Source organism: Epinephelus lanceolatus, chromosome 18 (genome assembly GCF_041903045.1).
Source record: "Epinephelus lanceolatus isolate andai-2023 chromosome 18, ASM4190304v1, whole genome shotgun sequence".
NCBI classification, from domain to species: domain Eukaryota; kingdom Metazoa; phylum Chordata; class Actinopteri; order Perciformes; family Serranidae; genus Epinephelus; species Epinephelus lanceolatus.
The window spans coordinates 43,195,221-43,214,195 of NC_135751.1; the positions used below are offsets into that span (position 1 = coordinate 43,195,221).

An 18,975-nucleotide genomic window follows, 5' to 3' on the forward strand; every position below is an offset into this window, starting at 1 on the left:
TCCCTGTCCCCTGGCTGTTCTCTGTCACCCCCTCTCGTGGTCCTCTGTCCTCCCTGTCTCCTGGCTGTCCTCTGTCCTCCCTGTCCTCTCGTTGTCCTCTGTCCTCCCTGTACCCTGGCTGTCCTCTGTCCTCCCCTCTCGTGGTCCTCTGTCCTCCCTGTCTCCTGGCTGTCCTCTGTCCTCCCCTCTCGTTGTCCTCTGTCCTCCCTGTCTCCTGGCTGTCCTCTGTCCTCCCCTCTCGTTGTCCTCTGTCCTCCCTGTCTCCTGGCTGTCCTCTGTCCTCCCTGTCCTCTCGTGGTCCTCTGTCCTCCCTGTCTCCTGGCTGTCCTCTGTCCTCCCCTCTCGTTGTCCTCTGTCCTCCCTGTCTCCTGGCTGTCCTCTGTCCTCCCCTCTCGTTGTCCTCTGTCCTCCCCTCTCGTTGTCCTCTGTCCTCCCTGTCTCCTGGCTGTCCTCTGTCCTCCCCTCTCGTTGTCCTCTGTCCTCCCTGTCCCCTGGTTGTCCTCAGTTCCTGCGCTGCTCGTTGTCTTTCCGTCGTTGTTTTTCTTTCTGTTTCTCCATCTTGTCCAGAGCTTTTTTCTCCTTCTCGGCCGCAGAGTGAAAATCTTTGATGCGACGCTTCAGAGCGCTGCGATCAGACGAACTGAGCACGCCCAGACCCTGCAGAGGACGAGGACAGACGTCTCACTCTCATGTCACATGAAACAAAACATGTCCTCACTCTCAACTCGTCAAACACAGACAAACTTTTTCTAACGAAGGACAAACTCTGACACACAGAAGACACACTGTCTCCCTGTTTCAGTCTTTTTCATCCAATCAGAGAACAAAGTCAGATGACATCATCATCCTCCTCTTCCTCACCTTCAGCTTGTTGCCGTCCATCTGCAGCAGCTGCTGTCCGTCCACGTCTCTCGCACTGAACTCTGGGACATACTGCTCCATGTTGAGTCCTCGCAGCCACTGACACACCTGCTGGGTCGTCCAGGAGGACACCAGGCAGGACGGCTCCTCGAAGGGCTGAGGAGAAGGAGGAGGAGGAGGAGGAAAAAGAGGAGCATGATTGGATCACAGTGTGTGAGCAGCTCCTGTTTGAATCAACTCAACTTAAACTTGTTTTTGTTTATTGTGATGCGTTGTGTGTGTGTGTGTGTGTGTGTGTGTGTTACCTCATCGGAGGACTGGGACAGGGTGTGGTAAGGATGGGAGGATCTGGAGGAGGAGGAGTCAACGGGAGGAGAGGTGGAGGAGGAGGTATGAGGAGGAGAGAACTCCTCACTGAGAGCCGACTCCTGAAGGACAAAGACACAAAGCACAGGTTGGAGCGCAGCTGATTCTTCTTCCTGTTTCAGGTCGTTACTTCCTGTTGCTCCAAATTTATCACACGTCTCATTTAATGAAAACAAAAATAATGCTCCACCAGAGGGCTCTGACATCACAGCTCTGACATCACAGCTCTGACATCACAGCTCACGACAGTTGAACTGTGATGTCAGAGCTGTCTCTGTTCAAGAACACATCTGATCGTCTGCAGTGATAAATACTGAGCTTTGTGTCAAAATGAGCGAACGCCCAGTTTTCTGTCGTACAGGTCATTGAAAGCATCACACACACACACTGAGGCCATTAGCACTGATGGAGGTTTAATGGAGCAGTTTCCTCTGTGTGAAGACAGAGTCGTAAACTGAAGACATGAAACACACACACACACACACACAAAACAAAACAAATCAAACGACACACTTCCTCTCTGTCTTCACTCTGGTGTGATGTCATGTGTCAGATCAGCGTGATCAGCGGCAGCATCCAATCAGAGCGATACAGGGGGCGTGTCCCACGATAAAAGACTTCTGCTGTTGTGCGGGGACACGCCCACAAACATCCTGAACACAGACAGTAATAAATTTGAGGTCGATGACGACACCAGCCAGACAGTGTGACATCACAGGTAAACCTGGGGGAGGAGCCTGTCTGTACCTGGGAGTGAGACTTTCTGGGTCTCGGGGAGCTCAGCGGGGGGATTTTGGGGGAGGCGGGGGGAGTCCCAGCGGAGGAGAGCGACCCCCGTCCCTCAGTGAACCAGGAGAAGGGGACGAAGGATCCTGAAGAGCGAGACGGACTCTCAGACGTCTCTCTGAGGACAGACGAAGACAAACACACCTGTTAGATCTGTGAATGTGGGACAGACAGGTGGGACGGTCTGTGTGTGACGAAGGACTCACCTGCTGCCAACGGACAGACGGTTGGATTTATCCTTCCTCACCCTGATGTATGAACGTCTGAGGGTCACCCTGAGAGACACATCATGACATCATCATCATCATCACCATCACCATCACTATCATCATCATCATCACATCAAGCACTGCTTTATAATGACTCTGCACGCTGGCGATCACTGCGGCCAGAAGCGTGTTCAGTTTGTCTGTCCCACTCTCATGATCTCAAAAAATGTCTTGAGGGAGTTTCCTCAGCTTTGGCACAAACGTCCACTTGAACTCAACGATGAACTGAATGCAGTTCCTTAAGAACAGCTGAGTGTGTGAGCCAGTGACGCTGAAGACTTCATGTGCTGCTGACTGAACGAGGCCCCGCCCCCAACATTGGACTGGTTACCTGCTGCTCACATGTGATTGGTCAATACTACTCGAACTGTAACCAGAAACACTTCTGATACCACACACACACACACACACACACACACACACATACCTGTGGATATATTCATGAGTGTGTGTGTGTGTGTGTGTGTGTGTGTCTCACCCAAGGTCCAGGAAGCGTCTCTTGGTTTTCTTGTCAAAGACGACGGTTGGACTGCCGGGGTCAGCTGGACTCGTGTCCCGACTAGAGTCAGAGACCAACACTGACACCCACACACACACACACACACACACACACACAGAGTAATATGGATCAATAATATAATATACTTTTACATGTATCATCATCAGTGGTTTACATGTGTGTGTTTACAGGTGTGTATTTACAGGTGTGTATTTACAGGTGTGTGTTTACAGGTGTGTGTTTACAGGTTTGTGTTTACAGGTGTGTGTTTACAGGTTTGTGTTTACAGGTGTATTTACAGGTGTGTGTTTACAGGTGTGTATTTACAGGTGTGTGTTTACAGGTGTGTGTTTACAGGTGTGTATTTACAGGTGTGTGTTTACAGGTGTGTGTTTACAGGTGTGTGTTTACAGGTGTGTGTTTACAGGTGTATTTACAGGTGTGTGTTTACAGGTGTGTATTTACAGGTGTGTGTTTACAGGTGTGTGTTGAGGTGTGTACCTTCACTGTCAGGCCTCCTGCTCCTCCTCATGTAGACCCGTGAGCAGTCGGAGGAGGGGCAGGACCTGGAGGGCGAGCTGCTGGGAGTCACCAGAGCCTCTTGAGACGTGGCATTGGTCAGCTGATGGTACCGCCCCCGCGGAGGAGCGACCAATGACGCTTCTTCATCCTCCGGAGAGCGACGCACCTGAGGAACCAAAGAGAGGTGAGGCACGCTCTTTTTTTTCCCTCTCTTGGTTAGCATTCATTAGCACCCATTAGCATTCATTAGCATCCATATTGACAGGACGGACACCTGTCCCTGTCCTGAGCTCTGACTGGTCTTACCAGTGATGTGTCGAAGGAGAAGGCAGGGCTACGAGCTGACAGCAGCGAATCAGGAGAGGGGGAGGAGCCTCTCATGGCCAGGTGGAGAGGTGAGCGGGCGGAGTGTAACGGACTGTCCTGATAACACACACACACACACACACACACACACACACATCTATGAAATCAGTTGTATCATGTCACAGTGATGTCATCAGTCCATGTTTGGTGTGGGGGCTCCAATAACTATATAAATTAATAATAAAATATAATCAATAAACAGATGATGTATATTAATATTCAGCATCAGTATATGTACAAGTAGATATTCGTACCTTCCTCTCCAGACTGTCGTCCCCCTCTGTGGAGCTCACGCTGTCACGGTAACGGGACCTGGAGGGGCGGTGGCGGCGTGCTTTGACGGACAGCTGGGCGCGTCCCTTCTGGATGCTGTTATCCAGCAGCTCCGTCTCTGGGACCTCGTTCAGGTCTGAAACACACACACACACACACACACACACACACACACGTTTTACTTTTACTGTCCATGTTTATGACTCATGACTCAGCATTTTCTCCTCCAGAGCTGAGGCAGCAGAGGATTATGGGAGATGAACTGTGACCCCATGATGACCCCGTGTCGATGTGACCTCACACCTCCTGACGTCACTGAGAATCAGAGTTTATTGTGATCGTCTGTACGGAGACAGAACGACAGAACGACGGAGCAGAGAGCTCAGAGAGGAGTGAACGAAGCCGGAGGATGACATGGTGAATTCTCTGCTGTAGATTTTAATGAGCTCATTTACATGTGTTCATCAGACTGAATCTAAAGAAGGTTTCATGTGTGTGTTTCTATTGACAGTGATTCAAACCAATCAGCTCCATCAGCCGGTAGAAGAGCCCTCTGTCTATGAATCAATGAATCAGTGAACTCATGAACGGGTGAATCTTGTCTCATTTACAGCTGCAGCTTTATTTCTGATGACGCTACAAATTTTCAGCATAATGAGCTCCTCTTCCTCTTCTTCCTCCTCCCACTCACATCAGAGCACCATCAAATATTTATCATGCTGACCAACACACACACACACACACACACACACACACACACACACACACACACACACACACAGGTCCCTAACCCCAACCTGGACCTTAAAACCAAGTCTTGTTCAGTGAAGTCCAGCCAGAATGTCCTCAGTACACTGACGTAAAACTGAAATGGTCCTCATAAAGATTACAGTCCCTCCAAAGTCAGTCATTATTATGTTTTTATTAATTTATTGGAGGTAACGCCATATGTTTCTAATTAGCTCCAGACTGAAATATGTTTTAAATCTAATCTGAATTTTTAGTCGTAGTTTAACAAGAACATTTTATAACTATGGTGAAACTGGTTTTTGTGTTTTCTATAATCATGTGATAACAAATAAATAAATAAATAGTGTGAATGTAACAATACACATATTGAACCGTTCGCTACACATAACAAACAAACTATCCTGTTCAGCGTTGCCAGGTGTACGATAATTATCGTATTTGTATGATAATTTGGCCCTCTGTACGATCTGACCGTTTCATGAATATGTGGTTGTAATCAGTATACCGGAGTTCTTTTCTGAGCCCTGAACGCATCTGTTCCCATGTGACATGTTTCCAGCCAATCGCACTTTGCTTAGCGTGAGATAGGGGTGACGTATGTCTCTGAACAATGAGCACGATTGGCTGAATGGTCAGCTGTACCCGCCCCACGAGGCGCTAGGACCCGTCAGGAAGTTAAGCGAGAATGAGATTCAAAACAGAAGAAGAAGAAGAAGAAAAACAGAAGCAAGGAAAATGGAAAAAAAGTAAACACTACAGTGACCATATTTAAGCAATATCACACGAGAGGGAGTGATGTTGGACTGTATATCGTCACAGCTGTGACTCGGTCATAGAACACAATCACTGCCATGACGATATACAGTCCAACGTCACTCCCTCCAGTGTGATATTGCTTTTATACAACAGTTCAACAACAGCTCAAACAACAATGCTGAGTAAGGAAATGTTAACAAAAGGTGATGAAATAAATTATTTAAGTATGTTATGTAGCTCCGTGAAAAAAAACAGTTCCCCCAGTCTGTTGCCAGGCAACGCAGCACACACGCCAGGAACTCACAAGCTACTTTGTTGATCTGCAGCTGTGTAACTTCGTCCAGTTCAAACCTGGATGTTGGCACGGCCGGATTCATCTTCCTCTCTCCCTCATCCTCATCAGTACCTCATCAGATGATCATTGATAATTCCTGACCGTGTTCGCTTAGTTTTTGCTCCTCTCCAGTTTGTCGAGGTCAGCTGATGCTACACAAACACACCTGGAGGTCTGCACAGAAGAGTCCTGGCTTTCCTTTTCCTCGTCCTCTCCTGACGACCACTCATAATTTAATTCAAATGTAATTTTGGGGAAATATCCATCTTCTTGGTGTAACGCTATAGTGTCAGTTTGCGTCACTGTAGCGAGTGTGACAGTTGGTTAATTAACGGCTGTATTTATATTTATAACACCTGTGAGCGGAGTGATTTTACTGTTACAAGTCCCAGTGATGTTGTACTCAATATCAGCACTCACGGAATGCCTCTCGTCCAATCAGATTACTCGGTCGGAACTAACTGTTGTATAATTGCCTTTATTACACGGCTCTATTAAATGCTGTATTCTGATTGGTCAGTCGCGGCTTTCAGCGGTCTGATATGACTGTGTAATGACCGTTGCTAGTAGCAACGGTCATTACACAGTTGCTATGTAGCCCAGCGTTGCTAGGGACGCTGTCCTGGAACACTGCAGCTGTCAAACAACTTCCGAGGGAAAAAACAAACAGAAGTGGCTGATTTTAGCATTTCTTTTAACCTATTTGGAGAGTAGCTACAAGGATTTTTTTGATTTTTTTTTTGATAATTAGCCGTGTAATAAGCGGGATAATGTATAATGAGCCGGTGAATACTGGGAAAATAACTCCCTTCAGGGGAATAGAGCGCGTCGGGGTTCTATTCCCCTATCGGCTCATTATACATTATCCCTTACATAGCGCATCAGTAGGATTGTTATTTTGGTTATGACGGATGTACGATAATTTCCCTCAAAATACAATAATTTTGAGTCTCTGGTACAATAATCCTACATTTCCCACCTGGCAACGCTGATCCTGTTCTTCATCAGTCAGGACTTGGTGTTACAGTTGCTAGAGTTTCAGCACACTTTGTGCCGGATCATAGGTGTTTAGGCCGTAACCACCTAACAAAGCTAACATTAGCTAATGTGTTAAAGAGCTAGCGTTACGGGGAAATCCAATATTTGCTTTGCTATGGAAGCTAACGTTAGCTAATGTGCTAAAAAGTTAGCGTTCCAGAGAAATCCAATATTTGCTTTGCTATGGAAGCTAATGTTAGCTAATGTGCTAAAAAGTTAGCGTTGCAGAGAAATCCAATATTTGCTTTGCTATGGAAGCTAACGTTAGTTAATGTGCTAAAAAGTTAGCGTTGCAGAGAAATCCAATCTTCCTCTTAATCCCTCCCCAGTTTCTGATGAGGTGGACATGATAACCCTTAATACACATAACCTTATTCATCCCTACAACAGGAAATACTTTTTCCCTAACCTGATATGAAGTGTGCGCTGCACATGTGAGCATTTTTGATGATGGCCTCCGTCCAGTCCTTTGGTCTTATCACATTTAACCATAGTTGTCTTTGTTTTTGTTGACGGGCAGTGGCGGCTGGTTTTGAGCCATGACTCCTTCTATTCTGGCTCCCAATAACACAACAAGACAAACACATTTTAACACTCCTGTGGAGCCTACAGCCCTGTGGGGGAGAGGCAGGTTTTGCCTCCAGCTGATAACATGATGTCATCGTGACGCCGGTCCTAAAGGGTCTATCGTATTGAACCAAACCGTGAATTCTTCGAGCTGTTATGTCCCCTATAAATAGAAATACTATGTAAACCTTTATTATTAATGAACTTAAAATCCCAATTTGTGTCCTTCTGGTGTCATTTCAGGAGAATATTCAACCACAAATATATTAAATTATTTACAAAGTATGCAGAGGAAAGCAAATACTTTATATATATACACCTGTGATACTTTATATATATACACATATAAATGGAGGTGTTATAATGACATTAATAAGCCTAAGACTTATGATTACAGTTTTCATTAGTCTGTGTGAACATGATGTGTAAACGGTTTGTGTTGAATATAAAGACTTCCTCTGTGTCTCCTCCCCCACAACCAACTGACAGCAGTTTATTTCCCAGGGGGAGGGAGAGGAGATGGAGGCGGGGGAGACAGAGGGGGGAGGAGATGATGAAGAGGAGCAGAGAGGTGGAGGGAGGAGGACATGAAGGTTTTGGTAGTGAAACGTTGGCACAGAGAGAAAACAGATTTAATAAATGAGAAGATGGAGGGATGGTGAACAGAGAGAGGAGACGTTAAATGACTGATGGAGGAGGAGGTGGGGGAGGACTCAGAGGAGATGAGTAATTATATTAGAGGGGGGGCATTAGATGATGTTAGAAGCTAGAAGAAGAAGAAGGAGGAGGAGGAGAAGACACAATGAACTTTACTGTTAAGATGTTTTTAAAAAAATATATATTTTATATATCACATTCTGAACCGCACAATTAGCTAGTTTTTTATTTTTTTGTATTTCACAATTTGGACCTTATTGTTAGCTTGTTTTTTATTTTTTTGTATTTCACAATTTGGACCTTATTGTTAGCTAGTTTTTTATTTTTTTGTATTTCACAATTTGGACCTTATTGTTAGCTAGTTTTTTATTTTTTTGTATTTCACAATTTGGACCTTATTGTTAGCTTGTTTTTTATTTTTTTTGTATTTCACAATTTGGACCTTATTGTTAGCTTGTTTTCAACATAAGTTTTTTAATTTCAAATTTTTCACGTTACTGTTATGTAGTTTATATTTAATTTATATTTCATTTTATGTTTGCTATACAACTCTTTTATTTCAACTTTGTTATTTTGGTCCCTGTATATTATATTTGCAGTGTTTGTGAAGCTGGAACCACAAAATGTTTTACAGGAAATAAATGGTTTCTTGTTTATTTTCTGTTTATCCAATAATTGATTAATGGACTAATTATTTCAGCTGAATTTGTATAAACAGTTTCTAACTAAACATCAGATTTAATGAGGTCTTTATGCCTTAATCTGTGAAGTTACTGAAGCTGTCAGATACATGTTGGGTAGCAGAAGTAGAAATAATGACGTAAAGGACTCACCGAACACATTGTCTGTATCGTCCAGGCCGGCAGACATGACTCAGCAGTTACTATTCAGAGACAGAAAACAACAGAAATCAAAAGATGGAACAAAGACGACACTGAATTTAAAGGAGCAATGCAACATTTAGTAAAATCTTCTCATAGTTTGTGGGTTCCTCAGGGAAGCGTCCTGGGGCCTCTAATATTCTCTTTATTTAACATTATAGAGATTTAAAGGAACAGTTTAACTTTCCTCTGTCTTCTCCTGGCCCAGGTTCAAGACATGTTTAGCCTAGCTTAGCACAAACCAACACTGTCAAAAACTGTCACAACTTCCTCTAAGCCCAAAGAGTCCTTTCTTTATTCTGCTGAGACAATCGAATCTTTCTGAGGTCAAAGTTCACAACATTATTAATACGCTGAAAACCTGACTGAGGGAAATGATTGATTTATATTAAAAATGAAAACAGGCTGATTTTGATCAAGTTTTGTTGGTAGTTTTGACTCAATCCCACATCATCATCATCCTCACTGTGACCTCGTCACATGTCCACATTTGGTCATGGACTTTCCACGTCCACATATGACGTCCAAGGTACCCTGGGTGTGTTGGTTGTTGACGTTCTGGGACGCCGTGTCAACTTCAGCCTGTTACATGCATTGTCTGTTTTCAAAATACACTTCAAACAAGTGAACACCGGTCTCCTGGGTCAAGGCTGCTGGTTGTTGGACCCAGCCACCCCTCCCTCCCTACTCGGACTTCCGCCACCTTAATTTATGTTGTTGTTCTGTCGTGTTTCCCCTGATGCCAGCAGGCCACCCGCATATCATGCAGAAGCTAAAGGACGGCTTTTTTCATTGGTGTCCAATGACTTCAGAGTGAGACCAGCTTGCCCACATGCACCGTCCTGCTGCCACAAATACTCACAGCACTAGATGTGGATTAATCCGCTGGTGAAAATAGTCCTTAACAAAGTTTCCTCCTGTTTGATAAAAACACACTGAGCAGCAGTTTGAAGAGGTTCTTTTAATAACTATAATGTGTCTCCTCCTCTGTGAAGTGGGTCAGCAGGATCATCGAGTCTCATCGTCCCCCTCCTGACTTCCTGCCTCAGGACTCTCTCTGTCCTTCGTACATCAGTCTGTGTTTTCTGCTGAATTCTTTATGAGGCTTTTCAGAGGTCAGACGCTCAGGGAGGAGGGAGGAGATGGAGGATGAAGGAGGAGCAGTGGGAGTTTGAGAACCTGTAGCAACGGCCTGTTGTACAAACCACGGTGACTGAGCTCCTTTACACCTTAAAAACAACGTGTCAGCGTGGGTTTCCTCCAGGTGCTCCGACATGTTCTCCCCGTGTCAGCGTGGGTTTCCTCCAGGTGCTCCTCCAGGTGCTCTGACATGTTCTCCCTGTGTCAGCGTGGGTTTCCTCCAGGTGCTCCGACATGTTCTCCCCGTGTCAGCGTGGGTTTCCTCCAGGTGCTCTGACATGTTCTCCCTGTGTCAGCGTGGGTTTCCTCCAGGTGCTCCTCCAGGTGCTCTGACATGTTCTTCCCGTGACAGCGTGGGTTTCCTCCAGGTGCTCTGACATGTTCTCCCCGTGACAGCGTGGGTTTCCTCCAGGTGCTCCGACATGTTCTCCCCGTGTCAGCGTGGGTTTCCTCCAGGTGCTCTGACATGTTCTCCCTGTGTCAGCGTGGGTTTCCTCCAGGTGCTCTGACATGTTCTCCCTGTGTCAGCGTGGGTTTCCTCCAGGTGCTCCGACATGTTCTCCCTGTGTCAGCGTGGGTTTCCTCCAGGTGCTCCTCCAGGTGCTCTGACATGTTCTTCCCGTGACAGCGTGGGTTTCCTCCAGGTGCTCTGACATGTTCTCCCCGTGACAGCGTGGGTTTCCTCCAGGTGCTCCGACATGTTCTCCCCGTGTCAGCGTGGGTTTCCTCCAGGTGCTCTGACATGTTCTCCCTGTGTCAGCGTGGGTTTCCTCCAAGTGCTCTGACATGTTCTCCCTCTGTCAGCGTGGGTTTCCTCCAGGTGCTCTGACATGTTCTCCCTGTGTCAGCGTGGGTTTCCTCCAGGTGCTCTGACATGTTCTCCCTGTGTCAGCGTGGGTTTCCTCCAGGTGCTCTGACATGTTCTCCCTGTGTCAGCGTGGGTTTCCTCCAGGTGCTCTGACATGTTCTCCCTGTGTCAGCGTGGGTTTCCTCCAGGTGCTCTGACATGTTCTCCCTGTGTCAGCGTGGGTTTCCTCCAGGTGCTCTGACATGTTCTCCCTCTGTCAGCGTGGGTTTCCTCCAGGTGCTCTGACATGTTCTCCCTGTGTCAGCGTGGGTTTCCTCCAGGTGCTCTGACATGTTCTCCCTGTGTCAGCGTGGGTTTCCTCCAGGTGCTCTGACATGTTCTCCCTGTGTCAGCGTGGGTTTCCTCCAGGTGCTCTGACATGTTCTACCTGTGTCAGCGTGGGTTTCCTCCAGGTGCTCCAGCTTCCTCCCACAGTCCAAAGACATGCAGGTTAATTGGTGACTCTAAATTGTCTGTAGGTGTGAATGTGAGTGTGAATGGTTGTCTGTCTCTATATGTCAGCCCTGTGATAGTCTGGTGACCTGTCCAGGGTGAACCCACCTTCTGCCCAAGTGGCTACAGAAAATGTATGAATGAATGAATGAATGAATGAATGAATGCCTGTAGTGGACAGAAGAAGTTATTGATCATGTTATTCTAGGTGGCTACGAAAAGTTAATTGATATTTCCTTTAATAATAACTAATATAATATATATAACATATATCAGAACTCTGGTTGATTGTGCCCCATCCCCCCACCACCAGTTAATAAAGGAGACACATGAGACAGAGGTAGAGCGAGGCAGAGAGAGAACAGGGGGGGGGGGGGGGGGGGGGCGGGTATTGGGCAGGTAGCCCAGCAGAAAGGCCATCTGCTGCCTCACCCTGCAGACACTGTGTACACAGATGGACACTATGGACATGTTGTACTGAGGCTAAAACTAACTCAACCACAGAAAAAGGTACTGAGACATTTAAAAACACTAATGCAATAAATAATACACCCTGAGATGAGGTCATCACCACAAAATGCTAAAACCTAGGGGTGTCACGATCCATCGATCTGGATCAACACATCAATTCAATGATCAATGATCAATATCATCATCTGAAAAATCATTTACGAATTAACTTTGGTAGCCACCTGGAATAACATGATCACATCACATACAGCTCATTCATTCATTCATCTTTGGTCACGCCTTTATTTTGAAATTCTGCATCATCATCAAACAGCAGCAGCCAAGAGGCGATGAAGATAACGTTATTTACTCTGGAAATATTTTCAGTTATGGAGAAAATATGGGTCAGACGTTTGTCTTCAGGACTTTAAGACAGATGTTTGTCTTCAGGACTTTGAGACACAAGTTTGTCTTCAGGACTTTAAGACAGACGTTTGTCTTCAGGACTTTGAGACATAAGTTTGTCTTCAGGACTTTAAGACAGAAGTTTGTCTTCAGGACTTTGAGACACAAGTTTGTCTTCAGGACTTTAAGACAGACGTTTGTCTTCAGGACGTTGAGACAGAAGTTTGTCTTCAGGACTTTGAGACATAAGTTTGTCTTCAGGACTTTAAGACATAAATTTGTCTTCAGGACTTTAAGACAGACGTTTGTCTTCAGGACGTTGAGACAGAAGTTTGTCTTCAGGACTTTGAGACATAAGTTTGTCTTCAGGACTTTAAGACATAAGTTTGTCTTCAGGACTTTAAAACACAAGTTTGTCTTCAGGACTTTGAGACAGAAGTTTGTCTTCAGGACTTTGAGACAGAAGTTTGTCTTCAGGACTTTAAGACAGACGTTTGCCTTCAGGACTTTAAGACAGAAGTTTGTCTTCAGGACTTTGAAACACAAGTTTGTCTTCAGGACTTTGAGACAGAAGTTTGTCTTCAGGACTTTGAGACAGAAGTTTGTCTTCAGGAATTTAAGACAGATGTTTGTCCTCAGGACTTCAAGACACAAGTTTGTCTTCAGGACTTTGAGACAGAAGTTTGTCTTCAGGACTTTGAGACAGAAGTTTGTCTTCAGGACTTTAACACAGACGTTTGTCTTCAGGATTTTAAGACAGAAGTTTGTCTTCAGGACTTTAACACAGAAGTTTGTCTTCAGGACTCTGAGACAGAAGTTTGTCCTCAGGACTTTGAGACAGAAGTTTGTCTTCAGGACTTTGAAACATAAGTTTGTCTTCAGGACTTTGAGACATAAGTTTGTCTTCAGGACTTTAAAACACAAGTTTGTCTTCAGGACTTTGAGACAGAAGTTTGTCTTCAGGACTTTAAAACAGACGTTTGTCTTTAGGATTTTAAGACACAAATTTGTCTTCAGGACTTTAACACAGAAGTTTGTCTTCAGGACGTTGAGAAGTTTGTCTTCAGGAATTTAAGACAGATGTTTGTCCTCAGGACTTCAAGACACAGGTTTGTCTTCAGGACTTTGAGACACAAATTTGTCTTCAGGACGTTGAGACAGAAGTTTGTCTTCAGGACTTTGAAACATAAGTTTGTCTTCAGGACTTTAAAACACAAGTTTGTCTTCAGGACTTTAAGACAGAAGTTTGTCTTCAGGACTTTAAGACATAAGTTTGTCTTCAGGACTTTAAAACACAAGTTTGTCTTCAGGACTTTGAGACAGAAGTTTGTCTTCAGGACTTTGAGACACAAGTTTGTCTTCAGGACTTTAAGACAGATGTTTGTCTTCAGGACTTTAAGACAGAAGTTTGTCTTCAGGACTTTGAGACACAAGTTTGTCTTCAGGACTTTGAGACAGAAGTTTGTCTTCAGGACTTTAACACAGACGTTTGTCTTCAGGATTTTAAGACAGAAGTTTGTCTTCAGGACTTTAACACAGAAGTTTGTCTTCAGGACTCTGAGACAGAAGTTTGTCCTCAGGACTTTGAGACAGAAGTTTGTCTTCAGGACTTTGAAACATAAGTTTGTCTTCAGGACTTTGAGACATAAGTTTGTCTTCAGGACTTTAAAACACAAGTTTGTCTTCAGGACTTTGAGACAGAAGTTTGTCTTCAGGACTTTAAAACAGACGTTTGTCTTTAGGATTTTAAGACACAAATTTGTCTTCAGGACTTTAACACAGAAGTTTGTCTTCAGGACGTTGAGAAGTTTGTCTTCAGGAATTTAAGACAGACGTTTGTCCTCAGGACTTCAAGACACAGGTTTGTCTTCAGGACTTTGAGACACAAATTTGTCTTCAGGACGTTGAGACAGAAGTTTGTCTTCAGGACTTTGAGACATAAGTTTGTCTTCAGGACTTTAAAACACAAGTTTGTCTTCAGGACTTTAAGACAGAAGTTTGTCTTCAGGACTTTAAGACATAAGCTTGTCATCAGGACTTTAAAACACAAGTTTGTCTTCAGGACGTTGAGACAGAAGTTTGTCTTCAGGACTTTGAGACACAGGTTTGTCTTCAGGACTTTGAGACACAAGTTTGTCTTCAGGACGCTGAGACAGATGTTTGTCTTCAGGACTTTAACACAGAAGTTTGTCTTCAGGACTCTGAGACAGAAGTTTGTCTTCAGGACTCTGAGACAGAAGTTTGTCTTCAGGAATTTAAGACAGACGTTTGTCCTCAGGACTTCAAGACACAAGTTTGTCTTCAGGACTTTGAGACACACGTTTGTCTTCAGGACGCTGAGACAGAAGTTTGTCTTCCGGACTTTAAGACACAAGTTTGTCTTCAGGACTTTAAGACACAAGTTTGTCTTCAGGACATTGAGACAGAAGTTTGTCTTCAGGAATTTAAGACAAACGTTTGTCTTCAGGACTTTGAGACAGACATTTGTCTTCAGGACACAAGTTTGTCTTGACTCTTGCTGTATCCTGTAATATCTTGTGTGTGTTGTATCTTGTGTCTTATGTCATATTGTGTGTTATCTTGTATGTTATGTCATGTTGCGTGTTATCTTGTATGGTTATGTCATGTTGTGTGTTATCTTGTATGGTATGTCATGTTATGTGTTATCTTGTAGGTTATGTCATGTTGTGTGTTATCTTGTATGTTATGTCATGTTGTGTGTAATCTTGTATGGTTATGTAATGTTGCGTGTTATCTTGTATGTTATGTCATGTTGTGTGTAATCTTGTATGTTATGTAATGTTGTGTGTTATCTTGTATGGTTATGTAATGTTGTGTGTTATCTTGTATGTTATGTCATGTTGTGTGTTATCTTGTATGGTTATGTAATGTTGTGTGTTATCTTGTATGTTATGTCATGTTGTGTGTTATCTTGTATGTTATGTAATGTTGTGTGTTATCTTGTATGTTATGTCATGTTGTGTGTAATCTTGTATGTTATGTAATGTTGTGTGTTATCTTGTATGTTATGTCATGTTGTGTGTAATCTTGTATGGTTATGTAATGTTGTGTGTTATCTTGTATGGTTATGTAATGTTGTGTGTTATCTTGTATGTTATGTCATGTTGTGTGTAATCTTGTATGGTTATGTAATGTTGTGTGTTATCTTGTATGGTTATGTCATGTTGTGTGTTATCTTGTATGTTATGTCATGTTGTGTGTTATCTTGTATGGTTATGTAATGTTGTGTGTTATCTTGTATGTTATGTAATGTTGTGTGTTATCTTGTATGTTATGTCATGTTGTGTGTTATCTTGTATGGTTATGTAATGTTGTGTGTTATCTTGTATGTTATGTAATGTTGTGTGTTATCTTGTATGTTATGTCATGTTGTGTGTTATCTTGTATGGTTATGTAATGTTGTGTGTTATGTCATGTTATATGTCGTATTATATGTCGTATTATGTCTCACTGTGTCGTGCTCTATCTGGTTGTGTCATGTTTTGTCATGTCATGTTTTGTGTTATCTTGTATGGTCTTGTCTTGTGTGATGGTCTTAAATGTTGTGTTACATGTTGTTGCTTCATGCTGCATCATGTCATATACCACCGTCTGGATGAATACTGGATTCTGATTGGCTGCAGGGTGTCTGTTTAAAACTGATAATGGACTGAGTCGTTCTGGTGAAACCGTTCACTGTTCCGAATTACTGCGCCGGCTACATGATGGTATCAGCCTGTATCTAATGTTAGTAACCATAGCAACAAGCCTCTTGGCTTGGCAGCAACACTGACAGTAACGTTAGTCCTTCAGCACTTTTAGTACAGTCGTGTCACTTCCTGTCTGCTGTTCAGCTCGCTGCTTCAGGCTGCGGCCGACAGTGACGTCACACATGACGTTTCTTTTGTTTGTTGGTGTAAATCTTGATCTTGATTTGGGGACAGTGACATCACTGATACCTCGCTGTGTCGTTGTTCAGCATCCTGTCAGATTATATTTACTGTTTGTCATAAGCAGAGTAATGTAGTGTGAGCAGTTCAGTGCAGCCAGGAATTAACAGATTTATACATGGGGGAGACAAAACAACCGCTCCACACACTCATGGCACAGCACAGGAGAGACTCAGCTGTCCACTTACATCTACAGGAGAAGGGACACTCCTTTGAGGACAGCAATGTGCACATCTTGGCCAGGGAGGAAAGATGGTTTGAAAGAGGAGTAAAAGAAGCCATCTACGTCAAGCTGGAACGACCATCGTTAAACAGAGGGGGTGGCCTATGACACTACTTATCATCCACCTACAGTGCAGTCCTGGGATCCCTCCCCAGACGACTTCACACCCATTCACCCCTGGTCCCACCTGACCCTAACGACTCACATTGTGACCTTAACGACTCTGAAACTAAGAGCTCACATGACCCTCTGAACTCTGCAAGGGTTCCCACCCACACAGGGTTTAAAGCCTGCAACTTTGTACCAGTCATTTAGAACTGAAGAAGCTTCTTGGATGAGAGGCGAAATTATGTCTTCAAGAAACGCAAGCAAGTCCAGTTGCCTACGCTATTAGCACCTATGATTACCACGACCTGGATGACTGAGAATCTTCACCGACAAATTTACTGTTTGTTATTGACTTTGAAACTTGTTAGCGTAACGTTAGCTTCCTGGCTAACAGCTGAGCTAAGGGGTTCCCTAGAACGGGCGGACGAGAATACCTCCTGTTGTTGGGTTGTATCTGAGGCTCGTCCTATTAACTGGAGCAGTAAACAATGTTTCCATTGTATCAGAGCCTGACAGAGTGGCAGTGTTACAGGTATTAGTCAAACCCTCAGGTGTTACCATGGAAACAAAGTTATGGCATGTGGAAAGAACTTTTGACTGTGAAAGTTTAAAAATATGAATGAATATTGTGACTTTTTATTTCTTTGGTAAGTGACCGTGGTGTGAGCAGGATAACACCTGGCGAGGTGTCCGTTATCAGTTTACAACGACTTATGCAGAGGCATGAACCGTCCTCCATATAGGTCGTTATAAACTGATAACGGACACCTCGCCAGGCGTTATCCCCTCCATGGTATCTTGTCATGTCATGTTTTATCTCATCATGTTATATCTTGTCGTGTCATGCCTAACCGTATCATGCTTTCTGAAGTCGTGTGTTATCATGTTGTGTGGTCACATGTTGGTCATGTGGTGTTCCTGACGTCTTGTGTGAGCGGAGCCTCTGTGTTTCACAGCTATACGTTGGGATGACTTCATGTTGTTTCAGTCGCTGTAATGTTGGATCTATCAGTTTGTTTGTGTCGTGTCCTGTGAGGTGCCGTGTCATGTTATCTCTTAGTGTTGTGTACTTCACGGTCTGTCGTGTCATTTTGTGTCACCTCATGTTTCATGCTGTGTTTTCCTCTCCTGTATCTAAACTCTGCCGCACCGAGGAGCACCGACACCTCCTGAACGAGGAGACATTTAGTGAACATGAGATTGATCTGTTAGCTCAGACTGGGTGGAGATGGTCTCACACACACACACACACACACACACACACACACACACACACTCAGATGTAATGAGACAACAAGGCACACGGCTCGTTCCCATAAGACTGAAGCTCCAACAGGAAAATGCAGTGTCAGAGCGACGGAGCAGGAAGATGTTTGACAGCAGAAATGACATGAAAAGATGAAGGATGAAAAACAGATTAAAGGAGTGATGACACAGATGAAGAGAGAGAGAGAGAGAGAGAGAGAAGAGGGGGAGAACGATGATGACAGACAGAGGGAGAAAAGGAGGACGGAGGGCTGAAACATCAGGCAGTAAACAAACAGATAAACTCACCCTTCTCCTCCTCTGATGGTTGTCATGGCACGTCACCCTCTCTACCTCTCTGCCTCCACCACCAGCTGCTTAGTGGGGACCGCGACTCCCAGGGTTCCACGGGGCTTTGCTCCAGGCCAGGCAACAGTCTGGGCTGCAGCCGGAGGATTGTGGGTGCTGTAGTTTCCTGTTCCAGGACTCTCAGGCTGCTGTTCGGTCGGCTGAAGGCTGACGGCTGGAGGCAGAGCGAGCGGATGCTGGCTCACTGCTACTCAGCAGAATACTGCAGCCTCCATCTGAAACAGCAGCAGCAAGGACAGCTGAGGCAGACTGAGGAGGAGGAGGAGGAGGAGGAGGAGGAGGAGGAGGAGGAGGGATAATGGAAGAGGAAGGGAGGGTGGTGAATGTGATGGGAGGAGAGAAAGAGAGGAGGGGAGATAAAAGAGGCAACAAGAGGAAGAGATGAGATTATATATATATATATATATACATATATATATATATATAAAGGAAAAAATAAAATAAAAATGAGATATATGAATGGAATATTTTAACCAATGAAGAAATAAAATACGAACATAAATAAAAATATAAAATAAGACATTTTCTTGTAACAACAATAATAATAAATAAAATAAATAATAATAATGATAAAAAAAACACTAAACAAGCAAAAGTAAAAAATGTTTAAAAACATATTTAAAAAACAATAAAAGTGAAAAAGATAAAAAAAAATGGGAAGCACTTTATTTTAAGGTCCTTGTAATAGTTAATATGTAATTAGGTGCTTATAACTCCTTATAAGATGCTTATTAACATTATTAAATGTTTAATAAGACTATTTAAGTGTTAATAATAGCATTATAAACATGTTAATTGTTAGATTATAAGACATTTATAAGCACTTATAAGAAACTTGTTAACAGTTTATAGACTGCTTA

The 18,975-nt window shown here is 43.8% G+C and overlaps 1 protein-coding gene across 2 annotated transcripts; it reads right to left on the reverse strand.

The window, feature by feature from the left end:
* Positions 1-360: 360 nt before the first annotated feature.
* samd14 (sterile alpha motif domain containing 14) lies at positions 361-18,195 on the reverse strand. Of its 2 annotated transcripts, XM_078161811.1 has the most exons (12): positions 18,056-18,149; positions 17,602-17,670; positions 8,878-8,927; positions 3,924-4,078; positions 3,610-3,726; positions 3,283-3,469; positions 2,761-2,860; positions 2,220-2,288; positions 1,975-2,131; positions 1,167-1,289; positions 862-1,017; positions 361-657 (listed from the first exon to the last, which is right to left on the reverse strand). In XM_078161811.1, exons 3-12 carry the CDS (start codon positions 8,912-8,914, stop codon positions 502-504), a joined length of 1,257 nt encoding a protein of 418 aa, XP_078017937.1. In that variant the 5' UTR covers positions 8,915-8,927; positions 17,602-17,670; positions 18,056-18,149; the 3' UTR covers positions 361-501. The 2 variants fall into 2 exon arrangements, with proteins under 2 accessions (XP_078017937.1, XP_033500268.2); XM_033644377.2 differs by lacking the exon at positions 17,602-17,670 and having other exon boundaries at positions 18,056-18,195.
* Positions 18,196-18,975: the final 780 nt, after the last annotated feature.